Source organism: Haliotis rubra, unplaced genomic scaffold (assembly GCF_003918875.1).
Source record: "Haliotis rubra isolate DU_JTF1 unplaced genomic scaffold, ASM391887v1 Scf156, whole genome shotgun sequence".
NCBI classification, from domain to species: Eukaryota; Metazoa; Mollusca; class Gastropoda; order Lepetellida; family Haliotidae; genus Haliotis; species Haliotis rubra.
Genome location: NW_025765514.1, coordinates 984,876 through 1,009,970, shown reverse-complemented (window position 1 = coordinate 1,009,970; position 25,095 = coordinate 984,876). Strand labels below are relative to the sequence as shown.

General features: G+C 41.2%; 1 protein-coding gene across 1 annotated transcript in view; it reads right to left on the bottom strand.

Moving 5' to 3' along the window:
* LOC124270912 (thyroid adenoma-associated protein homolog) overlaps window positions 1-25,095 on the bottom strand; it is a 52,979-nt gene that overhangs the window by 9,273 nt on the left and 18,611 nt on the right. The window contains exons 15-24 of the mRNA XM_046705973.1: window positions 18,534-18,715; window positions 17,448-17,629; window positions 17,075-17,224; window positions 16,720-16,850; window positions 15,536-15,670; window positions 15,313-15,417; window positions 14,078-14,188; window positions 12,790-13,033; window positions 5,157-5,388; window positions 294-735 (exon numbers count right to left, since the gene is read on the bottom strand). Coding sequence (XP_046561929.1) covers window positions 294-735; window positions 5,157-5,388; window positions 12,790-13,033; window positions 14,078-14,188; window positions 15,313-15,417; window positions 15,536-15,670; window positions 16,720-16,850; window positions 17,075-17,224; window positions 17,448-17,629; window positions 18,534-18,715 — 1,914 coding nt within the window. The remainder of the gene's footprint in view (window positions 1-293; window positions 736-5,156; window positions 5,389-12,789; window positions 13,034-14,077; window positions 14,189-15,312; window positions 15,418-15,535; window positions 15,671-16,719; window positions 16,851-17,074; window positions 17,225-17,447; window positions 17,630-18,533; window positions 18,716-25,095) is intronic.

Below are 25,095 nucleotides of genomic sequence, written 5' to 3'. Positions count from 1 at the left end.
TGGACCGTTACTTCAACCATGTTTCTTGAAAATTTGGTAATGCTTGGTTATAAATATTAAGGTAATTTCAAAGCAATCATTTTGAATCTTAATTTTACCTTTGCAGAACTTCAGGCAGACATGTTGGTCTGGGAATGAGTGAGGGTACCACTAAGGAGCTTCACACAGTGTACCATTGTGGGGAACTGAACACAGGTCTTCAAAATAGGTGAATGCTTTAACCACTTAGCTACCCCACTGCCTAACAGTTTCATCTGTCCTATACAATATGTCAAGATCAGTGCTGTTCTCACCTGTAATATGCTGGAATGTTCTCCGTCCATCGCAGACTTCAATAAACTAACAATGGACATTCTTAAACGTTCATCACAATCACAGTCTGGTATTAAATGTTTTATTATCTGAACATATTTAGCAGAAATTAGAGGGCAGTGACTCAGCTTGGTGAGAATCCAGGATTTCTCTAGGATTACAGTGAACAATGTCTGTTTAAACGTCTTACTAAACTCTCTACTGAGAATCAACTTTTCCACACATAATAAAGTTCCATGTAGTAGATTATGTCCGTCAATCTTGTCACAAGATGGTGGGAGGCTAGCCACAAGTTTCAAGCCCTCCTGCTCTCCACTGTCGAGAGGTATGAAAGTGACAGCTGCTCGGGCGGACAACTCACGCAGGGTATACACTGGGCTGGGTAAGGACAATGATATCTTCTCTCTCAACGCTCTCTCAATTCTGCAAACAAAATTCAGAATCATAATACTTCTACATTTAAAACATCATAATAAAAATGCTAAAATGACACGATTATAGAACAACAGAAGACATTCTGCAATTACAATAAAAACTAGAGCACTTATACTGCACTATATTTCCATATAACACAGGGGCATGCACAAAGCACTACATCATCATTACCCTAGCCAATGGATCAGAACTCACACAAATTTCATTCTCTGCTCCCTGGGGAGTACACATAACAGAGGTATAAATATAGAACAGATAGATAAGTAAAGCAAACTTACCATAATATCATATAAACAAGCATTGTCACTAAGGTGACATAATCCCCCGCCGCAAATTATCAAATCAAACTTATAAAGTAATTAAAGTTTAAGATGAAGTTAAATGTCAACAAAAACATGACCAGTCAACCTCTCTTGATATCTTGCTCTTTAGTTGTTCCAACACACATATTTTCAAGACTGACTTTGACCTTGACATGAATGTCATAGTGTATGAAATATGCAAAAATAGTACTAATGAAATTGCTTATTGAAAAACATTCAAGGGAAGTCTTGAAAGTCTATGAAGAAAATCCAGTGAACCGTTCTAAAAATATCTTGCTGACAATTCAGGTTAACATGCTGAAATCTTCAAAGTGTTGTCGTGACCATAAAAATCATGTGAAAGTCACCAAAATTGACTAGGCCCTGGGCCTTCCCTAGATGAAGCTTGGTGTCAAATATGAAGAAAATCCAGTGAATATCTTTTGCGATATCTTGCTGACTATCTTAACATGCAATTTAACATGCTGAAATCTTCAAAGTGTCGCCAAGACCTTGAAAATTAAGTGAAGGTCACCAAAATCGACTGGGCCCTGCGCCTTCCCTGGATAAAGCTTGGTGTCAAATTTTAAGAAACTCCTTTGAATGTTTCTTGAGGTATCTCGCTGACAAGCATAACATGTAGGTTAATATGCTGAAATCTTCAAAGTGTCTCTGTTATCTTGATAATTAAGTGAAGGTCACCAAAATTGACTGGGCCCTGTGCCTACCCTAGATATAACTAGGTGTTAAATATGAAGAAAATCCAGTAAACGGTTCTTGAGATAGCTTAACAAGCAGGTTAACATGCTGAAATCTTCAAAGTGTCGCCATGACCTTGAAAATTATGTGAAGGTCACCACAATCGACTGGGCCCTGCGCTTTCCCTAGATAAAGCTTGTTATTGAATATGAAGAAAATCCAGTGAACGGTTCTGGAGATAGCTTAACATGTAGGTAAAAGGTTAAAGTCCCCTTGTGACCTTGAAATGAAGGTCAAGGTCACCAAACCTGACTTGGACCTTTCTTATACTGTGATGAACCTAGGTACCAAATATGAAAAGAATCTAGGGAACAGTTCTTAAGATATTCCAATTTGTACGGACGGACGGACGGACGGAGCCTAATACTATATCCCCCGCTTATAGGGGGGATAATTACAGATAGGAAGTGAGAATAACACTATCATGATCACCATCACTATGAGCTTTATGGTGAGGAAGGCAAGCTGAAAAGTGCCCAATCTACTGATGTTCAAAACAAAATCAGTGGTATGGTGCTAACAAGCCAAGGATAACAAGAGTCATCAGAAGATGACATATCCCCCCGGCCCCCATATCTTTGAAAGAACAAATCATCTGACAGTTACTTAAAGTCCAGCTTGATTTTAGACTAAGTGCAAATCGTTTCCATGGAAATCATGAAAAAAATAAATGACAAAAATCTGCAAATAGCAAAAGGCACCACTTTGGGATCTGCCTCACATATCTGCCAAGTTTTGCTGAAAGATATTAAGAAGTTTTCGCGTTGTGCTCCGGAAACAAAACCTACCCTCCCTTTTGAGACTAAGTCCAAATTGTTTTCATGGAAACTGAGAAAAATAATAAATCACAAATATCTGCAATAGCAAAGGCACCACTTTGGCATCTGCCTGACATATCTGCCAAGTTTTGCTGAAAGATATTAAGAAGTTTTCCAGTTGTGTTCCGGAAACGAAACCCATCCCTTCCTTTTTGAGACTAAGTCCGAATCATTTCCATGGAAACCGAGAAAGTAATAAATCACAAATATCTGCAAATAGCAAAAGGCACCACTTCAAGATCTGCCTCACATATCTGCCAAGTTTTGCTGAAAGATATAGAGAGGTTTTTGAGTTGTGCTCCGGAAACGAAGCCCACCCCTCACTTTTGGGATTAAGTCCGAATCGTTTCCATGGAAACCGGGAAAAATTAAAATGCCAAAAATCTGTAAATAGCAAAAGGCACAACTTTAGGATCTGTTTGATATATCTACCAAGTTTTGTTGAAAAATATTATACGGTTTTTGAGTTGTGCTCCGGAAACGAAAGCAATCCTTACTTTTGAGACTAAGTCCAAAATGTTTCCATGGAAACCGGAAAAATAAAAATGCCAAAAATCTGCAAATAGCAAAAGGCACCACTTAAGGTTCTGTTTCATACATCTACCAAGTTTTGTTGAAAAATATTGAACGGTTCTTGAGTTATGCTCCGGAAACGAAGCCCACCCCTCACTTTTGGGATTAAGTCCGAATCGTTTCCATGGAAACCGGGAAAAATAAAAATACCAAAAATCTGCAAATAGCAAAAGGCACCACTTAAGGTTCTGTTTGATATATCTACCAAGTCTTGTTGAAAAATATTGAACGGTTCTTGAGTTATGCTCCGGAAACGAAGCCCACCCCTCACTTTTGGGATTAAGTCCGAATCATTTCCATGGAAACCGGGAAAATTAAAAATGCCAAAAATCTGTAAATAGCAAAAGGCACAACTTTAGGATCTGTTTGATATATCTACCAAGTTTTGTTGAAAAATATTATACGGTTTTTGAGTTGTGCTCCGGAAACGAAAGCAATCCTTACTTTTTGAGACTAAGTCCAAAATGTTTCCATGGAAACCAAGAAAAATAAAAATGCCAAAAATCTGCAAATAGCAAAAGGCACCACTTAAGGTTCTGTTTCATACATCTACCAAGTTTTGTTGAAAAATATTGAACGGTTCTTGAGTTATGCTCCGGAAACGAAGCCCACCCCTCACTTTTGGGATTAAGTCCGAATCGTTTCCATGGAAACCGGAAAAATAAAAATACCAAAAATCTGCAAATAGCAAAAGGCACCACTTAAGGTTCTGTTTGATATATCTACCAAGTCTTGTTGAAAAATATTGAACGGTTCTTGAGTTATGCTCCGAAACGGCTCACCCCTCACTTTTTTGGATTAAGTCCGAATCATTTCCATGGAAACCGGGAAAAATAAAATGCCAAAAATCTGCAAATAGCAAAAGGCACAACTTTAGGATCTGTTTGATATATCTACCAAGTTTTGTTGAAAAATATTATACGGTTTTTGAGTTGTGCTCCGGAAACGAAAGCAATCCTTACTTTTGAGACTAAGTCCAAAATGTTTCCATGGAAACCAAGAAAATAAAAATGCCAAAATCTGCAAATAGCAAAAGGCACAACTTTAGGATCTGTTTGATATATCTATCCAGTTTTGTTGAAAAATATTGAATGGTTCTTGAGTTATGCTCGAAACGAAGCAATCCTTACTTTTGAGACTAAGTCCAAAATGTTTCCATGGAAACCGGAAAATAAAAATGACAAAATCTGCAAATACCAAAAGGCACCCCTCATGGTTCTGTTTGATATATCTACCAAGTTTTGTTGAAAATATTGAACGGTTCTTGAGTTATGCTCCGAAAACGAAGCCCACCCCTCACTTTTGGGACTAAGTCCCAATTGTTTCCATGGAAACCGGAAAAAATAAAATGCCAAAATCTGTAAATAGCAAAAGGCACAACTTTAGGATCTGTTTGATATATCTACCAAGTTTTGTTGAAAAATATTGAATGGTTCTTGAGTTATGCTCCGGAAACGAAGCCCACCCTTCTTTAAGACTAAGTCCAAAACGTTTCCATGGAAACCGAGAAAAATAAAAATGACAATTATCTGTAAATAGCAAAAGGCACCACCTTAGGTTATGTTTGACATATCTACCAATTTTGGTTAAAAAATATCAAACGGTCTTTGAGTTATGGTCCGGAAACAAAATGATTACGGACGGACGGACGGACGGACGGACGGACGGACGGACGGACGGACGGCCGGACGGACGGACGGACGGACGAGGCGGAGATGATATATATCCCACCGCATTATATGCCGTGGGATAAACATTAACAAAGATACCCCACTCAAACCCCTCTTTGTGTTTTCCCCTTCATGCCTAGAGCCATGAGGATTACAGCCTGTACAATCTGATAATGAACTCTGGTATAATATAGTCCAGGATCAAACCACAATCCTTTCACTCTCAGGACTGACACTCTCTACTTGACCACAGAAGCGGTCGTCTGACAAAGGTAACAGCTACTCACTGGTCAGTTGACTGAGACTCGGCTGGACCAAGACTGGCCAACAAGGTGAGCACCAGGAACAAAGATGGCTGCAGGCTGTTGATACTTCCAAAGTTGGTACATGTTGTCTCTAGCCTTGACAACATGGCTGACGGTAGGTCTGGGTAGTGGGCAAATAACTCTTGGAAAGTCATCATCTTCTGACTAGTGCCTGCCTTTCCCCGAGGACCAAACATGCGACTCACCATTATCCCTGAAAGAAACATCATGCATTTTGGTTGGATCAAGTCGATGTATGCTGATAAATGAGAAGCAGCAAGACACAGAAGTTGATATTTGGAACAGTGAGACTGAAACTGTAAATACAGTTGTTGTGACCGTGTGTGTGTGCGTGTGTGTGAGAGGTGAGGTGAGGTGAAATTGGGTTTTATGTCGTGCTTGAGAATATTTCGCTCATATGACGACGTGCATGCGTGTGTATGTGTATGTGCGGCTGCTTGTACTAGCCCAGACTTAAGCTGGTTTTATAGTGCTAGCCCACTTAGATATCATGCCGCAGTGAAGCATGAATACCCCACTCAGACACATTATACTGACTCCGAGCCGACCAGTCCTTGTTGTACCCATTCATGCCGAACGCCAGGCAGGGACCAACAAGTACCATATTTTAACATCTTTTGGTATGGCGCGGTCGGGGATCGAACCCGCGACCTTCCGCTCTCCGGGCGGACATTGTAACCACTACACCACGAGGCGGTCTCTGTGTGTGTGTGTGTGTGTGTGTGTGTGTGTGAGTGAGTGAGTGAGTGAGTGAGTGAGTGAGTGAGTGAGTGAGTGAGTGAGTGAGTGAGTGAGTGAGAGAGAGAGAGAGAGAGAGACAGAGAGAGTGAGTGAGTGAGAGAGAGAGAGAGAGAGAGTGAGAGTGAATGGCAGGTGAGTATGGTTTTTCAAAAGATTCAAGCAACATTATGGTGGGCAACACCAGAACTGTGGAAAACGACACCCTGGGGCCTCCACATGACAAGCCAACACTATAATCACTATGCAAACCCACTGCTCCATAACAGTAGATAAAATAACAGTATGTAATTTTTGGAATAAAATTGATATTTTATACTTATCCTGACTCATGCTCTTTTTGCTTGTCTTCTTCTTCTTGCGAACATAGTGGAACACTTGTATCTCCCTAATTGAAGCTCCCTTCAATTTAAAATCACTAATTAGTATTCACCACGAGTTACCTCCCTTCCACAAGCGCGGGAACGAGGGCGCCACCTCTACCCATGTGCCTCACTCTCTCCTCATATACTGAGCCCAACATTTGAATTTACAGGGAAATCCAAAGTGTTATGTGGGGAGGATGGGAGGGCTGACCTCATGAGTCAGGATAAGTATAAAATATCAATTTTATTCCAAAATTACATATTTTTCCTTATCCTGACTCATGCTCTTTTGCTTGTAGAATCCTACAGAACGGAGGTGGGAATATCTAATACTTTGGATTTTAATAATTAGTGATTTGAACTGTGATGATTGTAATAACCCTATGGGAACTTCATAAAGGCACTGAACTGATGAATTCCTGCTGCTAACTTATCAGCTGCCATATAAAGGTTATTACCATGTACTTATTATGATAAAGTATATATAACATTAATACAATGCTTAAGACTAATACACTTAAGCTTGTTAATATGCTAGTATAAACTCCTTAGAGTTTGTTAGCCTAAAATACTTTAAGATATAAACATAGTACTAAGCTTAAGATATGATTAAACTTAAGCTAATTATATAATAGCAAACTCTTTAGAGTTTGTTAGTTAATATACTTATATGATATAGATATAATGCTGAGCTTAAGATATGAATAATCTTTAGCTACATATATAATAGCAAAAACTCTGTAGAGTTTGTTAGCTAATATATTTTTATAATATGAGTATAGTACTGTGCTTAAGCTATAATTAACTTAAGCTACATATATAATAGCCAAACTCTGTAGAGTTTGTTAGCTAATATATTTTTATAATATTAGTATAGTACTGAGCTTAAGATATAATTAACTTAATCTACATATATATAGCAAAACTCTGTAGGGTTTTGTTAGCTAATATATTTTACAATATGAGTATAGTAGTGTGCTTAAGATATAATTAACTTAAGCTACATATATAATAGCAAAACTCCGTAGAGTTTGTTAGCTAATATATTTTACAATATGAGTATAGTAGTGTGCTTAAGATATAATGAACTTAAGCTACATATATAATAGCAAAACTCCGTAGAGTTTGTTAGCTAATATATTTTACAATATGAGTATAGTATTGTGCTTAAGATATAATTAACTTAAGCTACATATATAATAGCAAAACTCCGTAGAGTTTGTTAGCTAATATATTTTACAATATGAGTATAGTAGTGTGCTTAAGATATAATTAACTTAAGCTACATATATAATAGCAAAACTCCGTAGAGTTTGTTAGCTAATATATTTTACAATATGAGTATAGTATTGTGCTTAAGATATAATTAACTTAAGCTACATATATAATAGCCAAAACTCTGTAGAGTTTATTAGCTAATATGTTTATAATGTAACCATAGTACTAGCTTAAGATAAGATTAGACTTAAGCTAAATGTATATAGCAAAAATAAACTCCTTAGAGTTTATTAACTAATATACTTTTTATGTTAAAAACATAGTACTGAGCTTAAGATATTTAAACTTAAGCTATATATATATAACAACAAAACTCACGTCGAGTTTTGTTAGCTAATACCTTTATAATGTAAACATACTGCTTAAGATATGATGAAACTTAAGCTAATTGTATAATAAATGAAAACAACCCTTTAGAGTTTGTTAGCTAAAATACTTATATGATATAAACCTAGTATTGAGCTTATGAAGGAAAACTTAAGCTACATATATAATAGCAAGAACTCCGTAGAGTTTGTTAGCTAATACATGTTATAATGTAACCATAAAGCTTAAAATATGATGAAACTTAATGAGAAATATATAATAGCAAAAAAAACCTCTTTTAGAGTTTTGATAGCTAATATACCTATATGATATAAACATAGTACTAGCTTAAGATATGAATAAGCTTAAGTTACATATATAATAGCTAAAACTCTGTAGAGTTTGTTAGCTAATACATGTTATAATATAACCATATTGCTTAGAAATATGATGACACTTAAGCCAAATAGCAAAAAACTCTTTAGAGTTTGTTAGCTAATCTACTTATATGATATAAACATAGTACTAAGCTTAAGATATGAATAAGCTTAAGCTACCTATATAATAGCAAAACTCCTTAGAGTTTGTTAGCTAATATATTTTAATAATATGAGTATAGTACTATGCTTAAGGTATAATTAGCTTAAATTACCTATATAATAGTAAAACTCCGTAGAGTTTGTTAGCTTAATTAACTTAAGCTACGTATAAAATAGCCAAAAACTCTGTAGAGTTTGTTAGCTAATGCAATTATCATGTTACCATAGTATTACTCTTAAGATATGAATAACTTAAGGTAAATATATATAATAACAAACTCTGTAGAGTTGTTAACTTATATATTGTATGATGTAATAATCATAGTACTGTGATGATAAAAGGAACTTAAGTAAATTATATATAGCATGAAGCTATTTAGTATTGTTATAAGATAAGTAAAAATCTGTTAGATTGACTTATCTTCTCCGAGGAACTGTCAGCTGTTGTGCGAGGACCATGGGATCGAATTGGTGTATACCTGAGATGTCCTCGGTGGTGATATCTCTCAGATAATGGTTTGCAACCACCATATCGGTTTCAGAAATAAACCCCCATTATTTCAATCACATTTGTGTAGAACAATTGTAGAAGTTAGCTCTAATATCATGAGTATTAAGCTCATGGAGGGTCGAATAGGTCCATCCGCATATGCATTTAGTATGACAGTTCTGATCCAAACGGAGATATAGTACATGAGACTTCACTCTGCGTAAGTTGATGATAGAGGAAATAATCTGTTGCATTTTTTTTCCCTCCTGTTTGGTTCGGTGGAGATAAATTTACAGTGCTCTTGCTGGCCATCGTGATAGAATCATCGTATCATGGGGTCCAAGTATGTCATCCAAGTATATCATAAACCTCACTTGTGAGTGTTGGAGCACTATATTCATATCCCAGGTTGGAGTGAAACTTCCGTTTTATTCTCCAAACAGAAGCTTAGTAGGTTTACTAACCATCTAGTTGTGTTAGTCGGCTTGATGAAATTCAGCTGTAGTCTGAAACGCTGTGGATTTAGATCCACTTGTATCTTCGTCTAGGTAATTAAGCTGCGAAGTCCTTGACGATGTAGGTGCACAACCAGGTGTGTCTGTCCTCGTTGAACTTTATGTAAAATCGCAGCCTGACTGCCGATCCCTCGTCTTAACTTGACAGGGGAGGTCTCTAACTTGAAGAAGGCAGTCTAATCATGAATGTTCAGGTTAACTGGACTGTAATGAGGCTTGCTCGTTCACTGATATATAGTTGTCACTTGTGGCGTAAGTCTTGAACTGTGAATTGAGATCGACCTCTCGTGAGTGCGTTGTCCCTCAGCGGTCCAATCAGAACAAGGCATTTTGATTCTGTATAATACCCAGCTGTGATGTCACCGAGTAGCGGAAAAAAACCCCACCTTGAATAAATTCTTGTAAATTGCGTTGATATTAGCATAAACGTCGGTCTTCACCGTAGCTTCGAAGTTATCCGGTGACCATGTGTTTGAGGGTTAATGGTAACCTTGTGAAACCTCGGCAAATATCTCGCTCTGTAATTTTATGCTGGGTAGGTTATTTTCCTGGTTGTCGTGAAAGTAATTTCAGTTTTGAATATAATTCCGACTTCCTTCTATATAAGGGTACAAACAACTTGCAAGTTGTGAGCTTGTAGACTGTATACATGAATGTATCGTCATAATTGTAGAATTAACATTGAACTTGTTGTCCATATTTCTTCTCAGAAACTTTGTCGATTAAGAGTTATACTCGCTGTAACAAGGCTGCTGTTCAATTTCGATATTGAATTGTCTGCAGATATGCGTAATGGTCACGCATGTAGATAATCGTGTCGTAGATCGGGATTGCATATTAGCAATTTATCACGAATAGTTGATTTCTGTGAAGATCTATGAAATGTCGTTGACTAAATAATACAGCGACGTTCTGTGTTGTAAATAGCCTGAACAATTATCTTCGCGTAGGCTTATAGACGGCATCAACTTATGCGACGTCTTGAACGGACTGACGAGTAGCTATATATGACGAGTGGCTAGTATATAGAAACCTTGGAGGAGACTTCCTCGGTGAACGCCGGAGACTTCGCGAAGTTCTCGAAGTATCCCTTCTAGATCTTCTGGGTGAAGTAGACTTGGAGCCACTTAGCCTTCGCGACCATCGCGAAGGTGTCGAGAATCAAAAGCCGATTAGTATATATATATATATATAAATATATATATGGCTTGCCCTTGAACAGCCTCTGTGTTTAACAGGATGTGGGATCGGTGAAGCTTGCCTAAAAATGGGGCGCATGGATCATCTTATCATTTTCAGAAGTAGGTGTTCACAGTCTGGTGATAAGTGTCTAATTGATCGTTCTAGATCTATTTAGGCCAGCGAACATCGTCTCGTCATGGATTCAACAGAACCAATATACGATTGTAGTTCTTATACTTGATATCGATGATCAACTTGTCTATGGGTTGATCTTCGAGGAGACTTAGTGAGAGCGTTGATAGTTTCGTGAAGCTCTTGTATAGTCCCTCGATGTCCTTCTAGATGATGATGATCTGGATTCAGGTGTCCTTGGCATGCCTTGCTGGCTTCCTCTGCGTCGGTCGGAGAGCGGCGATATGACCTTCGCGAAGGCTTCGTGATGTCTGATGGTCGAGTCCACATCTAGGGATGAAACGCATATGGTGATGATCTATCCTGCCTTCGAAGTCGCCCTTGCGAAGGCTGTTTATCTAGGTCCTTCCGCCTTCGCGAAGGCTGTACATCTAGGTCCTTCGTCAAGGTGGTCCGTGACTTCCTTCCTTCGCGAAAGGTGACATCGTCCTGGCTGCTTCGTTGGCGGGGGTGCCTCTGGGGTGCTGTCTACGTTGGAGCCTTCAGCGAAAACTTCGGTCCCTGCTTATGCAGTCTGTAGTGGTCCTCCATCATGGTCATAATTTGCCGCATCAGGTCCTCAGGGATGGTCTGCGGCGAGGTGAATGTCGGTGCCTTATCTCGCGGTGTTAATGGAGGGGTCCACAGGAAAATCGTCCGACATCAGTGTAGAGGCATCAGGCTGCATGGTGATCTCTGCTGATGTCGTTGTAGCTAATCACCCGGTCGTTTCTTGTGGCGTCGTCGAGGGATGATGATCAGCTGATCATCCTAGAGGTCCAGGTCATCGGCTGGAACAATCTCGGTTGAGAAAGTCCTAGTAGACTTCGTTGATTTTCCCTCACAGGTCGGCTGCCCTGGGTGTCTGCGGCGTCTGCGTTGAGTGTTAGTAATGATGGGACCCTCAGGGCGATCATCGAATATCAGCGTTGGTACATCAGGCTGCATGCTGATCTGTGCCGACATCGGTCAATCTTTTGATGTACATCAGGTATGATGATCGGCTGATCATCATACAGGCCCAAACTTCGCGATGGGAGCGATCTCGGCTGTTGAGATGTAGAAAAACCCTCTAGTCTTCTGCTGCGACGATGGGATGTCTGGGGAAGCAGGATGCTTCTTGGAGATGGCGGACTCGTCCCACCTCTCCACCACTCTAAGCGGAACACCACCACGGGAGGGAGTCGGCCAACAGCAGTAGACTGGCGAGGGTTCGGTGTATCAGTCATACTAGACTCTGCATCACAGCGACCTATCTGCTGTGCGTGCCAAAGCGCCAAAGTAAATATTAATAAAAAGGTAGAATTGGATAAATTAGTACCCTTAGCTGCAATGTGAATATAATGAACATGGCGCCGTACATCATATAAAAGGTGGATCAGCAGCAGCATACAAAAGCGTAATCTGCAATAGTACAGAATTTTCATCAACGTAATCCACTGAAACAAACACGGCGTCCGTGAATAAACTGTAGAAAAACGACTAAATATCAATATATAATCGTTGAAGGATACTAGCTAAACCTCTATAGATGTCTATACGAGGTAACTAACTAAATATAATACAAAGGATATAGTTTGTCAGGAGACACAGATGCTCTCACGTCCAGCTCACTGGGCGAAGAAGGAGAGAGTGAGGCACATGGGTAGAGGTGGCGCCCTCGTTCACGCGCTTGTGGAAGGGAGGTAACTCGTGGTGAATACTAATTAGTGATTTTAAATTGAAGGGAGCTTCAATTAGGGAGATACAAGTGTTCCACTATGTTCGCAAGAAGAAGAAGACAAGCAAAAAGAGCATGAGTCAGGATAAGGAAAAATAACATACTTTTCAAACACACACTCTGTACATTCAAGTTGCTGAAAACTGTATGCAATTAATACCACACTTTAATCTCTACACAAAAGAGCAATCTTAGACAAATGCACATGAAATTGTGGGTCGGCTGGTTTACCAGAACACAATATCTTTCCGCGCTGAGGAATCACTTGGAGCACAGTAGTATTGTATTACCGAAGAGTTGTGTAGCAGCATTCCTGATGGCCCAGCTGGGAGACTCAAACCCATCGAAGATGATGATGAGGACCTCCGTGTACCGGGACATCAGGCTGAGCACCAGCGCAGCATCACCGAAAAGGGCCTTGAGGATGTTGAGGGCATGGACTTGGCAGACGTCCTGTGTCTGGTTAGACTGGGGTGTGAAGGGAGCAGACGCCAATCGGAACAGAGTGACCACTGACTGTGTCAGGAGCTGGTGCTGTGAACACATGTCAACCATGAACACATCAGACTGCAGTAGCAGCATCATCTCTCACTCATCCTCAGAGTAGCATGTGTGAATAAAGAGGATTTCTCTATTACATAACATCCACACACAATGGTCTGGCTACCATTATAGCTAAAATACATGAAACATCCCTCCCGTTATCAGAAATTTGCAGTCCGCTGCAAATGATATTGGACAGCTCAACCTTAACGACGGGCCACTATCAGTTCTGTTGTCAAGGGACGTCATAGTTCGACATTAGTGGCTTTCGACTGGCAGATATTCTGGGTCAAACAAGTCAAAGCAACCCCAATTCCCGCTTTAAATAGCGGTAATATTGGCTTTCTTGTTGGTGCTAACCTTAACAATTGCACTATTAAGACTGTTGATAGACCAAAACCAAACACTGTCATAGCTTGACATGTTGCAGGCTATGGTCTTGTCAAAGACCAAGGTCGAATATCGTCACTTTCTGTTGTGATGTCACTTGAATTGTTCGATGACGTAATTGCATTCGGGCAGTCAACCCCGTCAGAAGTTGATTTGGGTAAAGTTACAGTCAAATTCCTTCATTGTTTCCTTTTCTTTTCAACACAAATTCCATGTATTTTAGCAATAATAGCGGTAATGCTATTTTTGAGGGCATTATCATTTGCAGAAGCCCTCGGTCTTTATCAACTGCCCTCCTTCGTCGGGCAGTTAATGGAAGACCTCGGGCTTCTGTAAATGATAATGCCCTCAAAAATAGCATTACCGCTATATTAGAAACCTCAGTGGTTGATTAGGAATGACAACTAGCGCGGCACTGTATTACTTTCTAGAAAAGAGACACGTGGGACCTATCATGCCCTGGAATGCTCATCAGGATCTCTCTATACACAAGAAAGACTACATGCAAAGTGTTTATGAAAACACACTCAACTCAAATGTTACTTCACTATAACTACCACCTCATCAGCCATTACAGAATTGTACACCACAAGACAAGCCTCAGCTTAGACATGGCTACCCACAATGTGGTCTGATCCAACTAACCTGTTTCCTCCTCTGTTCAGCCTGTGCAATGACCTGCACTATGATCGGAAGCCCTGCGGATCGGCGAGTTACAGACGCCGACATCAAGTTGCTCTCCAGGCTACTCATTACCTGCAAGAAACATGTCAGCTTCTCTTCACATCTCCTGTGTGATATCAGGGACAGTATCAGGGACAGTATCACAGGCAAGATCAATATCTCCAACATAACAGTGAGTGAGTGAGTTTAGTTTTACGCCGCACTCAGCAATATTCCAGCTATATGGCGCCGGTCTGTAAATAATCGAGTCTGGACCAGACAATCCAGTGATCAACAGCATGAGCATCGATCTGCGCAATTGGGAACCGATGACATGTGTCAACCAAGTCAGCAAGCCTGACCACCCGATCCCATTAGTCGCCTCTTACGACAAGCATGGGTTTCTGAAGATCAATTTTCTAACCCGGACCTTCACAGGTCTCCAACATAACAGATCTATCTCCAGAACCACATCACAATGTGGAGCTAATAGCTGAGATATATCCAATATGGTCTCTTAAATAACAAGCGATCTCTGCACCAGATAAGATAAATATCAAGTATATGAATATAGAATAACCCTCCAAAGAATATCAGATATGCCAGCATAACATCAAAAGATATTTTCAACATGATATGAAACATTCAAACATTTCCTCCAAATATCATTCCTTATCTCCTAAATGACACCATCCAGAACAAGGCCATATAAGACAATTGCTCACTTCCGGCATACATGTTAGTGTTGGGAATTGCTTAAAATCTCATAATTGATGATTGGTTCATTACAACCGATGAATTATCGAAAATAATTGGTTAGCGCCATTTATCAAATTTTCATGGTTATGTTTCTTAATGCACAAAAAATAAAGAAAAATCATGTCGTTCTTTCGGGTTTTTTTGTGTGCAAATTGCACAAAATGCATTTGCAAATTTCACATCTTTACAGGATGACTTATGTTAGGAACATAAATTACCTGGACTCTTTAAGATAAATTCAATCATGACTTGGAATGAGCTAGTAGTGCGTATGAAATGTAACAGACAAAACCAACCTTGTGAAAAAAAAAATTGTTAATGCAAACAAGTGTTCCAAAATTGTTTGTGTTCGATTATGAGAAAACATGATCGATTGCTTGGTCGTTTAGTCACTGCGATCAATCTTCGATTATTTCAATTAATCGGACCACCCCTAATATATGTACACCGAGCTGTACCTGGTGTAGAATCTCTGCCGGTATGGCTGCTAGAGCAGGGTCATCACAGGACATCAGAACTGTGCAGTACTGCAGGAACCCTTGGCGGCATCCTTCAATGGCACCCTAAAACCACCATTAAGAGACGAGTCAAGACCAACTTGTACAATGTAACTACATCATATATATTCCATACTCCATTTCTATTTGTTTACTTTCATTGTTTCCATTACGAACTGCCTACCCTGATCCGACAGCTGGTGAGGACTTGAACATACACCTGGCCCACACTCTGTAGCTCCTGTAGCCATGTTGGTCTGTCCCCGGTCCTGGACGTCACCAGACAGGCGGTCACCTCACCCAGACAGGTACAGCTCTCCTGCAAGGATGGGGAACAGTCAACAATAACATAATTAAACAAGAGTAATCAGAAGATGACATATCCCCCCCCGGCCCCCACATCTTTGATAGAACAAATCATCTGACAGTTACTTAAGTCCAGCTTGATCTTAGACTAAGTGCAAATCGTTTCCATGGAAATCATGAAAAACATAACTGACAAAAATCTGCAAATAGCAAAAGGCACCACTTCAAGATCTGCCTCACATATCTGCCAAGTTTTACTGAAAGATATTGAGATGTTTTTGAGTTGTGCTCCGGAAACGAAAACCTACCCCTCCCTTTTGGGACTAAGTCCGAATCGTTTCCATGGAAACCGAGAAAAATAAAAATGCCAAAAATCTGCAAATAGCAAAAGGCACCACCTTAGGTTATGTTTGACATATCTACCAATTTTTGTTGAAAAATATCGAACGGTCTTTGAGTTATGCTCCGGAAACAAAATGATTACGGACGGATGGACGGACAGATGGACGAGGCGACGACTATATCCCCACGCATTACATGCCGGGGGATAACAGTAATCAAATCATACTACCAGGCTTACCTAAGGTAACACAATGCCTAATGTGTCATAAAGTAATGCCATTTTGGCACATGTAACTAATATGAGATCATGATTATTACACGATGTATCTCCAAAAACTGAAAATGTATTTGAATGAATATTGTTCTGATACAAAAAGCCATCATTCAGGCCTACGAAGAAATGGCTGCTCAATGGAGTCAAGTTTTAAGAGTCTCAGACATGCTGATCATCAAGATTTATAATTCTTAACTCACAATCTACCAGGATACCTCACTCACTCTTCCTGACAATAGGGCTCTAGCCACACACACCAGAACCCCTGCCGCGATATTTCTGGAATACTGCTAAAAGTGGCGTAAAACTGAACTCACTGACTCACTCACACATCGTCAACAGCATTTGTCACTCTCTTCCCAACAAAACGTTTCACAACCCCTCACAGCAAAGCACTCTCACCTCTAATAAATCAATCCCACCACTCCCCAGTCCTCTTCCCTTACCTTGAGGTTGACCCAGCACCAGGACAACATGAACTGGAACTCTGGTGTCAGTGACAGCGATTCTCCTTCTCGCTCCCCAGATACAAGGCTATCAAGGGCAACCCCCAGCTCTGCAAACGATGGGCAGCTCTCTGTTCACAAAGAGGGAGACTACAGATCAAAACCTTAACCTGCATGGGTGGAAAGATCTTGAAGCAATTTTGGAAGAAATAATTCATAGCTGTGAGCTGTAATGTTACACATCAACAGAAAGCAACTCTTAAAGATATGAAATAAATTTATTTTTCGGTGAAAAAGAAAACATTTCGATAACAATGTATGTCTGGTCCAGTCTGGTACAACCTTCACCACACACCTTTCTCATTGCCCCCTGAGGTCACTGACAAGGTCATCTGAATCACCTTCACATTGACCTTAAGCAGATCCAGAAGCAGACTAACAGGAAGGTCAAGGTCATGTCGAGATTGAAGAGACTTCAGACATAATGCAATTCCCTGTATCAAACCTGTGATAAGAAATATATGAAGTTGTAGCCTGTTATAAGAATTACTTGTATCATGAAGCATTCATCACAATGTTAGTGTCGATTTAATTTAAAATAAATCTCTGTTTACTAAATTTGAGATAACAGCTGGAAATTAGCTGCAACCCCTCCCTCCATGCCCATCTGAACAAATAGTTTACATCATATTTGCGTATTTAACCTTTAACTGACCATTTGTGCTCACCATGTATGGGACTTTCTCTGGACGCCAGGACCAGATTTGTCTCGGCCAGCGCCAGAGCTTTCTGTGTCTCTTCTAGCAGGAACTGCAGAAACTGGGAATGAGCACTGGACGAGTCCATCAGTGTGCATGTAAAGCCTTCTCCTGACCCTCGGCTAAACACTGCCCCCTGCTCACATGCATACCTGGGGACAGAGTCAATGTGTGGCTTCGTCATGTTAACTCTGACTTACACAGCGACAGATATATTATGGCGTACCTCCTCAGTGTTGGCAATGTAGAAATTGATCACAGACCCTTACATAACTTTTGTCGAGCCCTCGAGTAAAACGTGGTGATAAAGGATTTCGTATTCCATCTGAAATATGGTTACTTCCCAACAAATCATCAGTCAAATCTTCTAAATGTACGGACAACTGATTCATCACAGGTGTGACATCCAGCATGTCACAACAGCAGGCAACAGATAAACAAAACTGGTGGAACATGACCATATGCCGAACACTTCAACACATATAGGCATGGTAATCAGGCCACTTCTCCCAGATGGTTTAAACTTATAATTCTTTTGTAAACAGACTGAGAACCTGTTACAAGATGTTTATTCCACTAAAAGACGGACAAAGGCGTGACAGGATGTTGTTACACGGACCATCCATAACCAGGTCATACCACATATTGTAACAAAAGCCATGCCTCATGAAAAACAGTAGTCCGTTTCACGGTCCCTGAACTGCATTATTTTCCCTTCCGCCCAGCCCATTCTGCAATGCTGAAGTCCCTAATGAAGCAACGTCTAGATTTCCTCAGGTACAATCTCCCATCTCACTGGGTATCCTTTTCAATTTAACAGGAATTATTGGTTTCTATCAAACATATATATTCAGGGACTAAGCTTAAATAAATAGATACAGCTCTTGTTTCTTGTTACAGAAAATCTGAGTACGTCTGCTGTAACCTGTTGACTTGTACGATCCCAATACTGGTCCTCCAGACAGTTCCACCAATACCAGGATACAGGCTGTCGTAGTTAAGTGACAATGAATGTACAGACTACAAACATGACTGGAGGACATGCTGTGAACTCACTTGACAAAGACGATGTTACAGATGAGGGCGCCACTCTGGGTCTCATACGGCCGAGGGCTGCTGCAAAGATGCAGAGCACTAGAGAGAAGATGATAAGCCAGATCCTCGGGGTGGTAGCCTGGTTGTTGGGGCGCGGACCATGGGAAGAACCGCATCAGGAGCCCAGCACTCAACTCTTGCACCTGATATCAAGACAATACTGCCTTTTCTTAAAACTGTTACCGGGAACTTCTTTACAGATAATGAAATCACTTAAAAGATCATTACTGGCAAACAAGGATAAGTTGAGCACCGACCTGACACTTGACCGGCATTAGCATGTATGAGTGCCGCCCACTGGTGCTTGCCATTGTTAGCGAAGGGGCCCCAGGTTGTCCACGATCAAGTGTAGTGCGACTTGCTACACCGACGTGAGAGTGTTATGAGCAAAACGTATGCAGCTACGTGCGGAATCAATTTCATCGTCATACAATGCACGTGCACTTGCCTACATCTGCTCTACCTTTCACAAACCAAATGGGTTTGCTCCTTGCCGTGCACCGCCCACTTCTCGTAAATGTGTTCTCTCCGGCGGTCCAACTTATCCTTGTTTGCCAGTAAGTATATGTAGAGACATCTCTTGGTTTGTTTTTGGTGTAAAGTTTGTATACTGAAACACTTTGAAAACTCAAACAAGAATACAAAGTCATCAATATCCCAGTAAAGTTTGTATACTGAAACACTTTGAAAACTCAAACAAGAAGACAAAGTCATCAATATCCCAGTACACCACCAGACCAATCTATGTGCCAAGTTTTGTGAAAAAATAGTGAACGGTTTTAGAGTTCAGCTCCGGAAAAGAGCACTACCACCAATTTCATTCTAAGTCAAACTTGTTGCCATGGAAACGCCAAAAAATATTTAATTCAGGATTCCAAAATTACCAAAAGGCACCAGTACACCACCAGATCTATCCATGTGCCAAGTTTGGTGAAGAAATATTGAATGGTTTTAGAGTTCTGCTCCGGAAAAGACAAATGCGCACGGACGGAGTCCATTTTAATACCCCCTGCAAAACGCGTTGCGGGGGATAATAAGTAACTTAAACTCATATTTATATCAATAAATTTTGGTGGACAGCACGGAATGATACTGCACAGTTGCAACTAACACTTCCCTGTTATACATGTACATATACTCAACTCCAAAAGAAACGCGACAACCAGTCTCATATAAAACAAGGTACCAGTTACTTGTGGTCGTGATAGCTAACACAGCGCTCGAGTTCTAAAACAAATGCAATAAACAACAACTGATATGGCTTTTTGTAAGTTTATAACTGACATTAAACAATGGTAACCGGGATGTTAGACTGAATGGCTTTTACCACATTGTCTTGTTATCATGTCATAAAGAACCGTCAGTATCGGGTATGGCCGCCATTATTGTTGACGACAGCCAAACAACGCCTCCTCATGGACATGAACAGATGCCTTATGAAGGCACGGGGGGTGTTGTTGTACACATCTAAAACTGATTGTCCAAGCTGACGCCAATTCCGTGGGAGAACTGGTCTCTGACGTAGACGTCTGTCAATCTCGTCCCACAGGTGTTCCACGGGGTTGAGGTCTGGGCTAAGAGCTGGCCAGTTCATTGTCTGGATGTTATTGACAGTCAGGAATTGTTGGGTGAGTCTGGCGGTGTGTGCTCTCGCGTTGTCCTGCTGGAGAACCAACTGGGATCTGGCAGCGAAAAGCGGGCTGACAACAGGCCGCAACATCTTATCCACATAACGTTGTGCAGTCACATCTTCCACGACCTAAACTGTTGGTTTGGAAGATGACAGGTTGTACTCGCCTGCCCCAACTGATTCCTCCCCAGATCATAATGGAAGGCCCTCCCCAACGGTCAGTTTCAAAAACACAGGGGTCACGGAATCGTTAATTTGTTCGACGCCAGATCCTGACACGGCCGTCAGCAACATGGGTACAAAATTGGCTCTCATCAGTGACGCCACTGCATTTGTCTCCAATTCAGGTGCTGTCGTGCCCACAGAAGCCTCTGTTGTTGATGTCGAGCAGTTAGGATAGGAACAACATAAGGCCTACGACAGTGTAGTGCGTTTGCCCTTAAACGTCAACGTATTGTAGCCGCAGAAACAGGCCGATTGTGGATACCAATGGTTTGATTGGCTGTCGTCGTGGCTTGAAGGAATCTGTTACGTAAATGGGAGTTCACAATGTAACGATCCTGTCTGTTGGTCGTCACCCTCGGTCGACCACTTCGCTGATGGTCTCTTACGGTACTGGTTTGGTTATGGCGTTCCAGAAGTATGTAAATGGTTGCACGATGGACACCAAGTTGTTGTGCAACATTAGGGACTCTCATGCCAGCATCAAGCATCCCTAGCGCCCGTAATCTCGCATCATTATTCAGTCGTGGCATTGCTTATCAGATTGTCTTCGAACGCTGCATTCGGGTTCTGCTGATTCACACGTGCTAATTGTGGATGTGACATAAGTTTCACATGCACGTGCAGGTAATGACAAGGGGAATGTGACATAAGTTTCACATGCACGTGCAGGTAATGACAAGGGGAATGTGACATAAGTTTCACATGCACGTGCAGGTCATGACAAGGGGAATGTGACATAAGTTTCACATGCACGTGCAGGTAATGACAAGGGGAATGTGACATAAGTTTCACATGCACGCGACAGGTATGTGAACATCACATAAGTTTCACATGCACGTGCAGGTAATGACAAGGAATGTGACATAAGTTTCACATGCGTGCAGGTAATGACAAGGGGAATGTGACATAAGTTTCACATGCACGTGCAGGTAATGACAAGGGGAATGTGACATAAGTTTCACATGCACGTGCAGGTAATGACAAGGGGAATGTGACATAAGTTTCACATGCACGTGCAGGTAATGACAAGGGGAATGTGACATAAGTTTCACATGCACGTGCAGGTAATGACAAGGGGAATGTGACATAAGTTTCACATGCACGTGCAGGTAATGACAAGGGGAATGTGACATAAGTTTCACATGCACGTGCAGGTAATGACAAGGGAATGTGACATAAGTTTCACATGCACGTGCAGGTAATGACAAAGGGAATGTGACATAAGTTTCACATGCACGTGCAGGTAATGACAAGGGGAATGGGACATAAGTTTCACATGCACGTGCAGGTAATGACAAGGGGAATGTAACATAAGACAAGCAGGTAATGACAAGGGAATGTGACATAAGTTTCACATGCGTACAGGTAATGACAAGGGGAATGTGACATAAGTTTCACATGCACGCAGCAGGTAATGACAAGGGGAATGTGACATAAGTTTCACATGCACAGGTAATGACAAGGGGAATGTGACATAAGTTTCATATGCGCAGGCAATGACAAGGGAATGTGACATAAGTTTCACATGCGTGCAGGTAATGACAAGGGGAATGTGACATAAGTTTCACATGCGTGCAGGTAATGACAAGGGGAATGTGACATAAGTAATGACAAATGACAAGGGGAATGTGACATAAGTTTCACATGCGTGCAGGTAATGACAAGGGGAATGTGACATAAGTTTCATATGCGATGCAGGTAATGCAGGTAATGCGTGCAGGTAATGACAAGGGAATGTGACATAAGTTTCACATGCGCGCAGGTAATGACAAGGGAATGTGACATAAGTTTCACATGCACGTGCAGGTAATGACAAGGGGAATGTGACATAAGTTTCATATGCACGTGCAGGTAATGACAAGGGGAATGTGACATAAGTTTCATATGCACGTGCAGGTAATGACAAGGGGAATGTGACATAAGTTTCACATGCACGTGCAGGTAATGACAAGGGGAATGTGACATAAGTTTCACATGCACGTGCAGGTAATGACAAGGGGAATGTGACATACGTTTCATATGCACGCAGGTAATGACAAGGGGAATGTGACATAAGTTTCACATGCGTGCAGGTAATGACAAGGGGAATGTGACATGTGACAACGCAGGTAATGACAAGGGGAATGTGACATAAGTTTCATATGCATGCGTGCAGGTAATGACAAGGGGAATGTGACATAAGTTTCATATGCACGCGTGCAGGTAATGACAAGGGAATGTGACATAAGTTTCACATGCGCGCAGCAGGTAATGACAAGGGAATGTGACATAAGTTTCATATGCACGCAGCAGGTAATGACAAGGGGAATGTGACATAAGCTTCACATGCACGCAGGTAATGACAAGGAATGTGACATAAGTTCTACATGCATGCAGCAGGTAATGACAAGGGAATGTGACATAAGTTTCACATGCACGTGCAGGTAATGACAAGGGGAATGTGACATAAGTTTCACATGCACGTGCAGGTAATGACAAGGGGAATGTGACATAAGTTTCACATGCACGTGCAGGTAATGACAAGGGGAATGTGACATAAGTTTCACACATGCGTGCAGGTAATGTGACATAAGTTTCACATGCACGCAGGTAATGACAAGGGAATGTGACATAAGTTTCACATGCACGCAGGTAATGACAAGGGGAATGTGACATAAGTTTCACATGCACGCGTGCAGGTAATGACAAGGGAATGGGACATAAGTTTCACATGCACGTGCAGGTAATGACAAGGGAATGTGACATAAGTTTCACATGCACGTGCAGGTCATGACAAGGGGAATGTGACATAAGTTTCACATGCACGTGCAGGTAATGACAAGGGGAATGTGACATAAGTTTCACATGCACGTGCAGGTAATGACAAGGGGAATGTGACATAAGTTTCACATGCACGCATGCATAAGGTTCACATGCATGAATGACACAGGGAATGTGACATAAGTTTCACATGCGCGTGCAGGTAATGACAAAGGGAATGTGACATAAGTTTCACATGCGCGTGCAGGTAATGACAAAGGGAATGTGACATAAGTTTCAATGTGACATGAAAGGGAATGTGACATAAGTTTCACATGCGATGCAGGTAATGACAAGGGAATGTGACATAAGTTTCACATGCGTGCGGCAGGTAATGACACAAGGGAATGTGACATAAGTTTCACACATGCGCGTGCAGGTAATGACACAGGGAATGTGACATAAGTTTCACATGCGATGCAGGTAATGACAAGGGAATGTGACATAAGTTTCACATGCGCGTGCAGGTAATGACAAGGGGAATGTGACATAAGTTTCACATGCACGCAGGTAATGACAAGGGAATGTGACATAAGTTTCACATGCGTGCAGGTAAATGACACAGGAATGTGACATAAGTTTCACATGCGCACGCAGGTAATGACAAGGGAATGTGACATAAGTTTCACATGCGCGTGCAGGTAATGACAAGGGGAATGTGACATAAGTTTCACATGCACGCGCAGGTAATGACAAGGGAATGTGACATAAGTTTCACATGCGCAATGCAGGTAATGACAAGGGGAATGTGACATAAGTTTCACATGCGCGTGCAGGTAATGACAAGGGAATGTGACATAAGTTTCACATGCGTGCGCAGGTAATGACACAGGGAATGTGACATAAGTTTCACATGCGTGCAGGTAATGACAAGGGGATGTGACATAAGTTTCACATGCACGTGCAGGTAATGACAAAGGGGAATGTGACATAAGTTTCACATGCGTGCGGCAGGTAATGACAAGGGAATGTGACATAAGTTTCACATGCGTGCAGGTAATGACAGGTGACATAAGTTTCACATGCGATGCAGGGACAAGGGGAATGTGACATAAGTTTCACATGCACGCAGGTAATGACAAGGGGAATGTGACATAAGTTTCACATGCGCGTGCAGGTAATGACAAGGGAATGTGACATAAGTTTCACATGCGTGCAGGTAATGACAAGGGAATGTGACATAAGTTTCACATGCGCGTGCAGGTAATGACACAGGGAATGTGACATAAGTTTCACATGCGTGCAGGTAATGACAAGGGAATGTGACATAAGTTTCACATGCGTGCAGGTAATGACAAGGGAATGTGACATAAGTTTCACATGCACGCAGGTAATGACAAAGGGAATGTGACATAAGTTTCACACGCACGCAGGTAATGACAAGGGGAATGTGACATAAGTTTCACATGCGATGCAGGTAATGACAAGGGGAATGTGACATAAGTTTCACATGCGATGCAGGTAATGACACAGGGAATGTGACATAAGTTTCACATGCACGCAGGTAATGACAAGGGAATGTGACATAAGTTTCACATGCACGCAGGTAATGACAAGGGGAATGTGACATAAGTTTCACATGCACGCAGGTAATGACAAGGGGAATGTGACATAAGTTTCACATGCACGCAGGTAATGACAAGGGGAATGTGACATAAGTTTCACATGCACGTGCAGGTAATGACAAGGGGAATGTGACATAAGTTTCACATGCACGTGCAGGTAATGACAAGGGGAATGTGACATAAGTTTCACATGCACGTGCAGGTAATGACAAGGGGAATGTGACATAAGTTTCACATGCACGTGCAGGTAATGACAAGGGGAATGTGACATAAGTTTCACATGCACGTGCAGGTCAATGACACG